The sequence below is a fragment of the Dermochelys coriacea genome, chromosome 9, assembly GCF_009764565.3.
Source record: "Dermochelys coriacea isolate rDerCor1 chromosome 9, rDerCor1.pri.v4, whole genome shotgun sequence".
In the NCBI taxonomy this organism is placed as follows: domain Eukaryota; kingdom Metazoa; phylum Chordata; order Testudines; family Dermochelyidae; genus Dermochelys; species Dermochelys coriacea.
In genome coordinates this window covers 34064713-34079416 of record NC_050076.1, presented here as the reverse complement: position 1 = coordinate 34079416, position 14704 = coordinate 34064713, and the positions used below count along the sequence as shown (strand labels likewise).

The following is a 14704-nucleotide window of genomic DNA, read 5'->3' as shown; positions in this document are numbered from 1 at the left end:
CTCTGGCCTTCTGGTATTCCTCCCGCAGCAACTTGGCTTTCACACAGCACTACTGCTGGTGCCTGCCATACCCCTTCTCCTGCATCTTCTGAGCAATCTGCTCATAGATACCAACATTTTTATGGCTGGTCCATAGCTGTGGCAGCACAGCCTCCTCTCTCCACAGGCCCAGGAGATCCAGTATCTCCTGCCTACTCCAGGCAGCAACATGTCTGGAGCGTCTAGCTGGCATGGTCAGCTGGGCAGTTGCGCTCAAAAATGGAAAGCTGTTAAGTGTGCTCGCCAAGCTGGGAAATCAGGAAAAGGAATTTCAAAAATTTGCAGGGCTTTAAAGGGGAGGGGAGGTTTCTGGTCTCTGTGGCCCCTGGGCAGCAGAGTTCACAATGGTGACCAGAGTGGTCAGTGAGTGGCACTGTAGGATAGCTGCTGGAGGACAATTAGGGTGACATAAGTAACGCAGTGCCTATACATGCACGGCCTCTACCTAAGTATATTGACTGTGGTTCTACATCATGCAGGGAAGTGGTGTTAGTATGTCGATGTAATGCTTACAGCAGTGGGAGATCAATTTAAGTGTAGAAACATGCACGACTAGGTTGACATAAACTGCCTTGCATCGACTTAACTTTGAAGTGTAGACCAGGCCTAAGGCACTAGAGCAGGGGTGGGCAAACAACGGCCTGGGGGCCACATCTGACCCTTCAGACATTTTAATCCGGCCCTTGAGCTCCTACCAGGGAGCAGGGTCTGGGGGTTGTCCCCCTCCAGCCAGGGAGCGGGGTCGGGGGCTTGCCCTGCTCTGTGCATGCCATGGATCATGCAGCTCGTGGAAGCAGAGGCACGTTCCCCCTTTGGCTCCTACACATAGGGACAGCCAGGGTGCCCCACCCACTGGCCCCGCAGCTCCCATTGGCCAGGAACCACAGCCAATGGGAGGTGCAGGGGTGGCACCTACGGACAGGGCAGCATGCAGAGCCGCCTGGCCATGCTGGAGGAGGGGACATGCCGCTGTTTCCGGGAGCTGCTTGAGGTAAGCGCCGCCCAGAGCCTGCACCCCGACCCCACCCCCATACCCCAAGCTCCTGCCCCAGCCCTCATCCCCTTCCTGCCCTCCAAACCCCTCGGTCCCAGTCTGAAGCACCATCCTGCAACCCAACCCCTCATCCCCAGCCCCATCCCAGAACCCTCACCACTACACCTCAACCCTCTGCTCCAGCCCAGAGCCCCCTCCCACATCCTGAGCTCCTTATTTCTGGTCCCACGCTAGAGCCTGCTTCCCCAGCCAGAGCTCTCACCCCCTCCCACACCCCAACCCCCAATTTTGTGATCATTCATGGCCCACCATACAATTTCCATACCCAGATGTGGCCCTCGGAACAAAAAGTTTGCCCACTCCTGCACTAGAGAACAGCTGCCCAGAACATCACAGATCCTTTCCTAAAAATACTGCTAGGCAACATAGCAGTGATGGACCTATATATATGGTTGTGATGGCAGAACAGCTGCCATGTGGACCCAAACCATGTTATTTGTAACTGGTTTAGCTAACCAGGCCTCCACTCAGTTACAAAAATCACTGATGTTGAAGTGTGGAGGAACAATTTGTTACAGAAGGCATGAATCAGTCAGACCCCATTTTGGCAGCAGCATATTTGATCTCCATTGTTATATGTAGAGCTTAGTGACAAACATATCAAGAGCCCTTTAAAATGCTTTCCATTCAGAAAAAAAATAATCACATGAAATACTGGGATTTAAAAAGTAATTCTTCTCTGGGCAGCAACTCTAAAACCATCATCATGTGGCTGCATCTCTATTGTTTCTCACTAATACTATAAAAAACCCTCTCAATTTCCAAATAAACACATGTTCATTACTAACTGCCAGCATTGAAAATCACACTGGGCTTGGATATTCAAGTTGAGTCATTTCCTTCTTATACATAATCCCAACACAGCAATACTATTGCTGGCCAAATTATGCTCTCAGTCGCAGGAAAATTTATGCAATTCCACTAACCTTAGTGAGGATCACTGAGGTACAGACTGATAACAATGAAATTGCATAGGTGCAACTGAGGACATGAATTTGGCCTGCAGGCCTTTATTACTGGTAGTGGTACTTGAGAAGGAAAGTACCCAGCTTGACTTTCAAAGGTGAAGCTAAATTTTGCAGATTTGGTGGTTAGAATATATTTGTAAACTGAACAAATATGAATTGAAAGATTGAGGAGTACTTGTGGCACCTTAGAGACTAACAAATTTATTTGACCATAAGCTTTCATGGGCTAAAGCCCACTTCATCAGACGCATGCAGTGGAAAATACAGTAGGAAGAGATGTATATATATACACACACACACACAACATGAAAAAATGGGGGTTGCCATACTAATTCTTAACGAGACCAATTGATTAAGATAGGCTATTATCAGCAGGAGGAAAAAAAAACTTTTGTAGAGATAATCACTACATTTTTTCATGTTGTGTGGGTGTGTGTGTATATATATATATCTTCCTACTGTATTTTCCACTGCATGCATCTGATGAAGTGGGCTTTATCCCACAAATGCTTATGCTCAAATAAATGTGTTAGTCTCTAAGGTGCCACAAGTACTCCTCGTTCTTTCTGCTGATACAGACTAACACAGCTACCACTCTGAAATACGAGTTGGAATCACCTGGGCATAATAAACCCCCAAATGAATTTTCACTGCCACTTTTCTGTGTAGAACCACATTTAAAATAGACCGTGGCTTTGTGTTACTGTCTCTAAATATGGCACAATTTGATGAAATAATAAACCGTATAAAGATCAACAAAATCACATAGCAATGTGATATGGACCCTTATGAGATTATTTGCATACTGCCTGCAATATCAGCTTAGAGTGTGGCTTTCTGCCATGTCTCTGAGGGCTGTATTTATTGCACTAGACAATGGTGCCAGCATACTAAAAGATGGCAGGATTGGCTACACTAATAGATTTCCCATATGAGGATTTGTTGTGTTCCTGTATGAAAGTAATTGAGAACACTGACAGAGCAGGAAAATTTGCAATTAACAATATTTTGGGGCCAAACAGGCAGACCGTCAGAGTGTCTGATCCCCCAAGGAGCAGAGGCAGACTGCAAAAGGCAAAACTTGGGGTTGTAATAAGGGGATCTGCTGTGGATTAGGTGTGTGGTGATGCCCATGAGGTTTTATCTGTGCTGACTGGTTCAGCCTGAGGATGTATAAGATCATGAAAGGATTGGCTAACCCTATTTTAACATATACACACTGTATAATAATAAATAGTAACACCAATTATCTGAAGACCTCAAAGCACTTTACAAACTTAAACTGTGCCTCACAAAACCCCTTTGAATTAGGAATTAGTATCCCCATTTTACACATGAGAAGAGAAGTTAAGTGACTTGTTCAAGGCCTCACAGCAAGTCTGTGACAGAGTCATGAATAGATTACAAACATCCTGACTTCTAGTCCTGTGCTTTTTTCATTAGAACATCATTTTGCCTAAAGAGAAATTCAAAAACTGAAGGGTTTTGCCCCCTAAACTATGGATATTAACAAGTCATAAATCATCTACCAGAAGCTTTAAAAAGCTGAATTTCAAAAGGTTAAATTACAAAACGTACTCACTTCCCACTGCTGGGACATGCAGTAGTTAAAAGTGAACTGCAAAGTATTTGACAAAATTAAAAAAAAATTTGTAAAATTTCTATCTCCACCCCAAAAAATGCAGAAGTTGTTTAGAAATACAGCACTATGTTCTGGCAAAAATTAAATTAAGTATCACTTGCCAGTCCTGCTCTCTACTCCGCCCTGTGGCCATTTTGTGGAGTTAGGCAGCCTCTGAGCACAGCTACAGGATCAGGCCCTGGAGAACAGACAGGTGAGGGAAGACCTATCTCCGCCTGGTTTGAGGCTTAAACAGAAAATAGGCATCCAGATGCCTGCCTCAGGAAGCAGTGAACATGTCCAGAAGCAGAGGTTTAGGCACCTGGGGAACTTTTACAGCAAAAATTTAGGCACCAAGTGAGTTCAGGTGCCCGCAGGCTTAGGTGACATCTGAGCAGGGATTCTGTGGATCACGGTAGTGTCTAAATCTGGGACTTAGGCACCTAGGTCCTTTGTGGATCTAGGCCACAGTAATTACAGTTTAATGGTTGAAAGAAGAGGTCCTATATTATATATATTATATTTTCACAAACGGTCTATTGAAGATTTGCTGCCAGGACACAAGTATGGTATATTGTAAGAGCAAAAGGGATTGAAATATTTATTTCAGCTGCGTGTTTCTTTCTTGGCTTATAAAGCTATCATTTAAAAACTGTCTTTGAAATTAACACCTCATTGAATGTAATGAATAATGTAGTTCACATTCTGCTGCTGCTACTACTACTGTTACCTGAGGGTATGTCTACACAGCAACAAGAAACCTGTGGCTGGGCCACGCCAGCTGACTTGGGCTCACGGGGCTCAGCCTGTGGGACTCTTTCATTGCTGTAAGAAAAGGACTACTTGGGCTCTAGGACCCTGCGAGGTGGAAGGATCCCAGAGCCCAGGCTCCAGCCCGACCCAGAAGTCTACACAGCAATGAAACATCCCTGAAGCCCAAGCCCCGAGCCCAAATCAGCTGGCATGAGCCAGCTGTTCGTTTTTCTTTGCTGTGTAGACATGTCCTGAAGGTAATTTTTTGCAAGGCTGAAGTGGAATCCTCACTGCTGTAAGCACAACACTCAGTTGTGTTTCTACAAAACAAGTCCTTAAAGGTGAACTGCAATCATAAAAATGAAAATTCTATTTATTTGAGCATAATGCACTGAATTCACCACTAACCAGGCTATGGTCTTGCACTGAAATAACAAACTTTTAATTTACTCTCTTTGTTATTTCAGTACAAGTCTGAGTGTAGACAGACACTTTTATTGTGAAATAAAATTGTGCTATTTCAATTTTACTTAACTCATTAAAAAAATCAACTTAAGCTACATTGAATTACTAAAATGGAAATATGATTATCTTTCCACTGCATGAGATGTAATAACATTGAATGCCTCTAAGGGTGTACATATTCTGGACCTAAAAACACACAGATTGCAATTTTTTTTCTAATCTGAAACCCTCACAACCAGATATATTAAAGGTTAGGATCCCCTCATCATTGTAATTAGTTTCAAAATACCTACAGATTATTATCATCAGTTTATTTTTAATATAATTTTCTTTTGTACAAAGACATTCACTCTGTCTACATAATATGTCTCTAACCCGTTAGAGGTTACCAACAGCCAGTGCATGAAGAAGAGAGATAACTGTGTACATTAAATGGCACAGAGACCATCAATAGAGCAGATAATTAAAACTCATGAGACTCAAGATTAATAGTGGTCAGGGCAAAGATGTCTGAGTAGAAACCTGGCATTACAATGGCTGGTGAGCACTTTTAATGCTAAATGTTGTTTCTGCACAAAATACACACAGATAAATCCAATCCACAAAGTTTTATACAAACCCTCAAAAGTTCACAAGTATGTTTAGAGCTGAGATTTTAGTTCAGACTAATTAATAATTTTCATAAAGCTAAATTAATCATGCTTTAAAATTCAGATTAGGTGTCATTTAACTACAGAAGTCACCGTGATAAACTTGGATGACTGTATGTGGCAGAAAATGTTCACTATTGCTGTACATTATATACTTCATTACATGTGCAAGATGTTGTGTAAATACAATCTACTGTGCACTTCTCCATGAATGACTTTCACAAAATCTGTTTGTATAGCAAACATATGTTGCACATGTGTATTGAAGGCTGTAAAAAGTTTTGTTACTGAGAAATAGTATGTAATCATGTGATTCACCACTATAAGGTAATACATACCCCAAATGGAACACAGTGAAAGCATACTTGCTGCTACACCCATTTATGCAGGTTTCAGAGTAGCAGCCGTGTTAGTCTGTATTCGCAAAAAGAAAAGGACTACTTGTGGCAACTTAGAGACTAACAAATTTATTAGAGCATAAGCTTTCGTGAGCTACAGCTCACTTCATCGGATGCATTTGGTGGAAAATACAGAGGGGAGATTGATATCAAATTGATACCAAATGCATGCGATGAAGTGAGCTGTAGCTTACGAAAGCTTATGCTCTAATAAATTTGTTAGTCTCTAGGTGTATATCAATCTCCCTTCTGTATTTTCCACCAAATGCATCCGATAAAGTGAGCTGTAGCTCACGAAAGCTTATGGTCTAATAAATTTGTTAGTCTCTAAGGTGCCACAAGTAGTCCTTTTCTTTTTACCCATTTATGCAGTTCAGCATGCTCCCCACTGCACATGAGTGCCACCTTAAGGGCATGTGCAGATGGGAGGGAAGGGTCATGGGCCCACTATACTGCAGGGGCTGTAACTATAATTGGGCCTTCCTTTGGCCATATAAGAGCAAAGGAGTAGTCTTCTTGCAGCACTCACAAAGCAACTGCATAAGAGCCTTGCATAATCTGTCCCTAGCAATTAAACAGCACTATTTGGTGATGCACCTTTAATGTGAGATTGCCAATGCAAAACTAATTAGGCTGAGTTTAGCTATACTATTTTAGACAGAGTCTTAAAAAGAATTTAAAATTACTAAATATAGAAAGCTGTTCGTTACTACAGTTATGTTCATTGCTAAGTACTAAGATCACTAGTCATAAAGCGTTTTTGTGCTGTTTGTACAAGACAAATGAGAAATTTACATTCCATTGGGGATTTATAAGTCAAAGCATCTTTTAAAATTATTACTGAATGCCTAATGACTTCTGATTCAAATAATATTTTTCCAAGGTCACATGAGAAAAGTTACAGTTCAGTTTATTTAGGGTATAAAATTATATTTATACTGGAGAAAAGTATACATTTTTCACCACGTACAATAAGGAAGTCTGTAACAGACCTTTGATGCATTTTCCCATTATATCTTCTCACTGTATCTATCACATTGTTTCTCAGTTCATACACGTATGTATTTTAAAACCCATTACTACTTAGACTAGTCATAAATAAGACTGCATGATAGAAAGTAGGTTGGATAAAAATCATGATTTTTTTTAAGTTTAAATAGTATTTTAAATTTAATATTTTTATTTACATCAGATTTGTTTTACTTACACATTGCTAATTCTTTACATTCTTCCCACTTTATAGTCTTAAATAACTAAAACCGAATGTTTGGTCTTTGTTTCCTTAAATAATTTCCTAATTGTCGGTAGAATTTCAGATTCTGCACAGATTTTATTTCTAAACATTTTCACATTTAAAGTGATCATCTATGCTGAAAAAGAATTCAGGGCTTCATTAATATCCTTACTGTATGAACAATCAAACTCATAATTGATAAGCAAATGTTAAACAAATAGCCAACCAGTACCATTTTCTGATATACTGAACTTTCCCAAGTCAAGAAAGATAAAATGCTTCCATCAAGGTCAATGGTGCCAAAATAGGGATTTAGGAGCCTAATTAGGGATCCTAATTTAGGGATCCAGTTTTTGAAAATATTTCCCTGTGTGTATAGAGAAATTTCCAATAACTTTGTTAATGTACTAGAAGTCTAAGTAACATTTCAGTGTTAGCATTACAGCAATATTGTTTTGAAGTGACAAAGATTTATGCCATTAAGAGAAAAGCAATTAATAAAAATACAATTTTAGCCCTGCTGCTACAAACATGTAACATATGAAGCCCCACTAAAGATAATATGATTATTGATGCGTGCAGTTACATACCTGCTCAGTTGGTTAAGGGATTAGGGCATTAATTTTCACTATTTTGTTTTTTTGTTTTTATTTTAGCAGTTTTGTAAAATTAAAGGAAGATATCCTGTAAGTGGTGGCATTTTAAAAAGTCAACAAAATTTACAATTCAGTTAATTATACATTTTAATCTACATTTGCAATAGCACAAGTTTTCAAATTAGTTTCACAAACCCTCAACTGGATTTAAATTATTTATTTAAATTAAGTGATTTAATTTATTTAAAATCAGCTGATTAAATTGCTTTAATTTAAAATTGCTCCACAACCTGACAAAGTCAGATTACACTGCTGGCCTAACTCAGTCCCTACAATCAAAATACTAGACACAATAGATGCTACAAGTGGAAATTATGTTGAAAGGATTTATTGTTCTGCCCTCAGTAACATGACAATTCTAAATCATATTTTATTTATGTACAATGATAACTAAATGGTAACAGAGGATAAGATTCAATCCTAAATGTGCTGAGCCTCTTGGCTCACTGGCTATCAACTTTTATTGGCACTGAATGATTATTCAGAATTTCTTGATTTGAGCTATGTCTTGTTTTTTTTTTTCCAGTACATTCCTGTAATTTTTTTTCTTTTAAAAAGGGAAACATTCTTAATCTCAACTATACTGAAATGGCAAAATATGTCTTTAAAAAAACAGTAACAAAAGAAAATTTGAACATACAATTAAAGAAAAGCAAATATACCTATACCGACCTACAAAACCCCTCACCCCCCCCCCCCTTTTTAGGCCTTATGGAATTTATGAAACTCGGCAAGCATCTTTTAGTGCAGAAGGTCTCACACAGCACTTGAGAAATATTAAATTAAGTCTCCCAAACCATGTGAGATAGTTAAATAACCCTACCCCCGTGTTACAGATATGGAAAGAAGGTGACTTTCTCAAGGTCCTTATGCACTAGGCTTTTTTCTGATATTTTTCACACCGCCATTAACACTGCTGCAGCTCCACCAGTGGACACAATGGTGGGGGTGGTAGAACAGAAAAGCCACTGGCTGCCAGCAGTGTTCGACTATCATAACATGCAAAGTGATTACAAGCAAGTTTTGACAACATGGCTACATTTGCTGGCAGTCATGGGAAGCCTTGTTACCACGGATGGGGCTGCACTGGCATTAGCAACAGTGGGACATTTTTCTGAAAAACAGCTAACATGAATGCAGCCCATACTTCAGAGGCAGAATTGAAAATAAAATCTGGAGTCCTCAATGCCAATTGGATGATCTACAATACCATGCCCCAATCATGAGCACTTTTGGGAAACTGACTACAACTGAACAGATAACTATGAAGTATGTTACACACTTTCGTTATCTATTTTTCCAATCTTCAAAACAATACAACATAAAATTATTGCAATTTTTATTGTTACTAGAATTAGACTATCAAATGTTATTTGCTAAAGTAAAAAAGCTATAGCTATTTAAATCTGAATGTTTTTAAACTCCTTTACATTCAGCAAAACTTTGCATAATTTGAAATGCACGATTGTGATTTATGTTTTCATTCACAGTAAGGAGCGAGTTTATAAATCCTTCAAAGATAAAAGGCTAAAAATTAATGGGGGGTGGTTCTGGTGCTCACCTCAACCACAATACTCTACTCATATGACAGTTGCCACAAATAGCCAGGTTTCCACACAATGTCTGGTGTAGGGAATTTGCCCAGCTAGAAGGAGCATGTCAGATGGGAGGGGTCTCCATAGTGGTAACTTAGTAAGACCTTGATTACAAAACTGTGGTTAGAGCAGCTTTTTTTTTTTTAAAAGCCAAATTTTACTGAATATTTTCAAGAAAGAAACTTCATTAGCTCAAAAAGGAAAACCAAAAGGAACCTGCAACCATTTCAGATAGAAACAGTTATATATGTAAATGGCACATGGACTACTGTATTATCCCTTTCATGAGAGATATACTGCATATCTGGTGTTCTAGGATTGCCAGGAAAAATGCATAGTAACATGTTTTTAGTTCTCAACCCAGTCTGCAAGGCTTTAACTATGCAGTTCTGATTAACATTCATGGAAATTTCATAGTTTAAAAGACTCATGCATCAAACTGTTACTATACTATGCATTCCATTGTAATGTCATTTTTCAGCACCTTGTCAAATGTAATACATCTGATTTCAATTAAAAACTTATTGCAATAAAGAGTAGATGTATGATCAGAACTGGGTTAAATTTTTGCAGCTTCTCATTTATGACATAGTTCTGGTGACACTAATGATCACATACTGCAGAGAATCCTGAGAGTTAATCTAATAAAGTTCAGGAATCTTGTAAACCTGGTAGGACATTAGGGCCCTATACTCCTGCCAATTTAGATGACTATCTCCTACTGACCTCAAGGGTCTTTGGACCATATAGTGTGAAATTCTGGACTCGCTGAAGCAAATGGCAACATTCCCATTGACTTCAGTGCAGCCAGGATTTCACCTACAGTAAATGTTTTCATTTTCTATTTAAACAGATGATTTTTCTGATGACATTTTCAGTTATACACCCCATCTAGTCACATGTTACTTTCTCTGAGAGTCAACCTTACTGGGACCAATTAATTATGGACTCATCATTAAAAGTATGAAAAATGTATCCTGTAAGCCCAACTTTAACCTTCTACCATTGTAATTAAAAACAAACGAAAACTACAACCCTCCTTTCCTCATAAATTTGTCATGCATAGTCTTTGTCCAGAGAAGAATATTTAGGAAAATCTAAAGTTAATTGGACAGCTGTTTTGTTCAATCACAGGTATCTGAAGACTTGATGCGTTTTCAATTTTTAATTGTTTTCTTTTCTTTTTTGCCCATTGATAACTCATTTTCCATGTGGTCCCCAAAAAGACACCTCAAAAGCTAGGGGCACACAGCCCATAATTTTATTCAACAAACAAACCAAAGTGGAAACAAATAAAAATGGGAGATGAACATAGTCTTTGCAGCAAAGGGTTAATATAGCTATCACTGATTGGCACAACACAACTTCCAAGCCCAGCAAGATATATGTCTGGCATAAGGAGGGATAAAAACATAACATACAATTAGCAATCACACGCCAATATGTTTGCCCTATGTCTTGCCCCCAGAGGATGGGGGTGGCAGAGAAAACTTGTTGCAGCAGAAGAGCTTTAATCATCCTTTGCCCCACACGCAGCCTGAAAGGGATGATGAGTGGGCTCCTCCGCAACAGAGTGCTTCTCAGAACCATACAAAATGGCACCATCTTATGGTCAGTACCAGCCTAGCCTGGCTTTATACCAGCAACCTGGAAGTAAAGAGTGTCCTGTCCCACTCCTAAACCACTGACACATCCAGTGCACCTTTTTTCTTTTCAATGCCTAAATTGTATTTAATAGGTCATTCATTCTTTCTGACTAATAAATGCATCTTTTATGTTTCTTAATTAATGGCTGTAAGAAAAATGTTGGAAGATAGACTCCATACCATGAACATGTGGCTTACTCAAAACTCATTAAAATCTTTCTTTAAGACAGACAGTATTAATAAGATTGCTATGGAATGTATATGCTGTGAGTGACAATAACCTGACTTCAATAAGTATTGGAGTTGGCACCCCTTTCCCTTCTCAAGATGGCCGAGCTTTAATAAAGTAAATGTAGCAACTTAACAAATGTGGTCTATGCAGCCATAGAACCATTATGACTTCATTTCCACACTGCACTTTTTAAAGAATCTGTCTATTTGCAGAGTCAGCAACAAACCAAATTTAAGTATCAAGCTACAGAGAGGGCACACTGTGCTCTCTGTGGCAGACTTTTATTCCTTCTCATTTTGCTGTTCTGCTCAATCCCCAAAAAGTCATTCAGATTGAGGGTATAGGGCTGCTTTTCATATATGGAAAAAACAATATGATCTCAAGGTTTTATTTATTTGTAATTCTTAGAGACACTCCATTACTTCCACTCAGTTTACAAATTGCATCACTTGATTACTTTCACCTGATTCCTTTCAGCAGTGTCTTAACAACTTTAAACAAATGTTAATTTAGTTAATTAAACACCAAGAGACAGTACATAAACAAATAATATATTTCCCGGAATGTTTTGTCTTTGGCACATCAGACTTATTCAGGAAGACTTGTATGAAATAATTAAAGATCCAAGATGCATAACAAACTTGGAGGCTACACTGGGGCAAGTGACTTGAGAGATTCATGTAATCTTTTTCTTTGATCTTCAGCTTACTCACATCTTCCCTTTCTTCTATAACATCTCTAATTAGAAATTAGAAATAAAAAATAAGAAGCCAATAAAATCTCTTTTAGTAAGATTCACTAAGGAAAGAAAAGAAGAGTTTAAAAAAACCTCAGTTGAATATGCAGAAAAAAATACAATGTTCAATGCAACCCCTACATTTCTCCAAGAAATATAATACATAGAAAGCAAATATTTGGCTGATATATTCCTAGAAGGAAAGTAGCATTATGCTTATATCATCCCACATTACCTCTTGGCTCAAGAGTATTACAGCTTAAGTATCATCAAACAAAGTAACTGTTACAGTCATTGCTTTTTTGTATACAGCAAAGTCATCCATGTCCCTATTTTGATGTTTTCATGCAGTAGAACTTTTTGTGAATACTGAAAGTAAAAAGCTTGAAGTTTCACCTCACCCTAATACATATAAAAATAAGGTACAGGGAGGGAGTATGTTTTATATTTATTTTCTTTGAAGTAAAACTCAAGAGTACTACCAATGCGCAGCAGATTATAAAACTAAAATGAAGAATTTAAGTAGATTTGTGGGCCTTTTAATAAAATATTTAAATCAAAATGTACTGTGCATGCCTCCATCTTTACTAAACACGGATTAGCCGTCGATGCATGGTATCACTTTATTGTTACTTGAGTCTGCATGTTCCTCCATGCCATACTACTTTGTGATTATAATGTCCTTTAACATCAGTCAGGATTATTGTGATCTCTTGGTTTTATTTAAAAAAAACTGCACTAAAGAGTTTGGAAAGCTCTGTACAGATTTTTTAGGATCAGTAGATTTAATTAAAAAAAAAAGACATCACAAATTTCCAATAGATGGAAGAAAAAGTTACAGAAGAAGAATTTGTAATGATGTACATGATGACCGAAGTCTCTATTACAAACTGCACGTATGCCTCGTCTTCACTAGGAAAAAAGGTACGTTCTTAACATGTGTTAGCTCACACAAGGTAACTAACACAAGATCAAAGCCTAGTGAAGACAAGGCAAATGTAGCTGTAACATGAGTTAGTAGATTGAGGTAAACACTCCCCCATAGTCTTTACCTTGACCTGCTAACACACGTAAAAACTACAAACTGCCTTATCTTCACTAGGATTTTACCTTATGTCAGTTGCCATGCCATTCCATATTAGAACTGCTCTCAGAGAGAAACTTAACTTTAGCAAATTAAATGCAAAAAAAAAATTAAAATGTAAGAGATTTAAGAGAAAGTGTCTATCTCAGCTAAAGAGGAAAAATGTAAAATAATTGGAAAACCATCTGGAGAAAATAAATGCCATTAAATGAAACCTGCTGCTGATAAAGTAGCTGTAACAACCCTCAACAGGATCTCTGATACACTGTCCCTTATCATTGTGGAAACACAGCATTTCTGCTTTATTTGGGCTTCTCTCTGGCAGGGACATCCATTCAGAACATGGCCCAATATTTTTGCACACGTGTTTTTGATACCTTATATTTATCTGCAAAGCAGCCTGCGTTTCAGAAATGACAAATTATTGAACAATAATTTGAAGCAGCTTTTTCTTCATTATGGAAAGAAAAGTATTTCAAGACTATAACAAATAAGAACTGTTATTACCATGGTTTCAATTTCATGTCCTAATTTCAACAGACCATCTGTCACAAAGCCCAATATAATTAAATCTATAGTCTCCATTCTTAAAAAATGCCTTTAAAACAGTATTATTTTCCATATACTTTATTTTAAACTGTATACTATTTTTCATTTCACACTTCCTCCCATGATATTTAATGTTTCATTTTTCAATGACGTATATTACAGTATATTAAGATAATTCTAACAGTTCTGTATTTGTGTTATATTTACATAGGAATAAATCCTTGACAAATAAGTGTTATTGGTGGGTAATAAATATAATTGTGAGAAGAACAGACTTGCCCATTATATTTTAATATATTTTGAAGTTTACATTATGTTCTAGATATTTTATTCATTTAACTGATTTCAGACAAATTCTTTTCTCAAAGTGTACCATAATATAACAAATGATCAAAGAAACACCTTGAATATTTACATTTGGAGGCATTTATTGTAGTATTTACCAAAAAGCAGCATAGTTAAATTAAAATGTATTAAAAAACCCTTTGTGTATCTGAAGTAGATGGGTCAAATAACATTAACTGGATTTCATATTACATAGTTCCACACATGTGCTACTTTACAGCTTCAGGAGGCATTCATCTGCTTCGAATTAACAAAATTCTAAAATATATTCTGACCATCAATCCAGTTCTTCAAGCCTCTGGTAAATTAATAGAGCTGCCTCTACGTTTAAGTTTTGCATAAATTATTGATTCTTGTGTAAGGCTGGAGATCAGGAGACCAGAACGTTAGCACAACTCACCAATAAAGTAGTTATTTCCTAATGCAAGCATTTCCTCAGAAAGAACAAGTCCACCCAGTGCCTGGAGGAGAGTAACGCTTCTACCATCTATAAGTGAGCACTGTTGAAATCCAACTGTTGTAACCTTCCACAACAGGATAAGAGAAGCCGTGGCATCTTGCCTTATTCTAGAGACATGAAGGATAAAAATAATTGCATGTCAGATTGAAGAAAATCAGTCTTATCAAACAATACATCATTCTGGACCAAAATTAATCAACAAAAAAGAATGACTCAACT

At 37.7% G+C, this 14704-nt stretch overlaps 1 protein-coding gene across 1 annotated transcript in view; it reads right to left on the bottom strand.

Moving 5' to 3' along the window:
• Nucleotides 1-14704, bottom strand: part of DNER (delta/notch like EGF repeat containing) — a 292812-nt gene that overhangs the window by 115231 nt on the left and 162877 nt on the right. The window contains exon 4 of the mRNA XM_038417626.2: nucleotides 14426-14592. Coding sequence (XP_038273554.1) covers nucleotides 14426-14592 — 167 coding nt within the window. The remainder of the gene's footprint in view (nucleotides 1-14425; nucleotides 14593-14704) is intronic.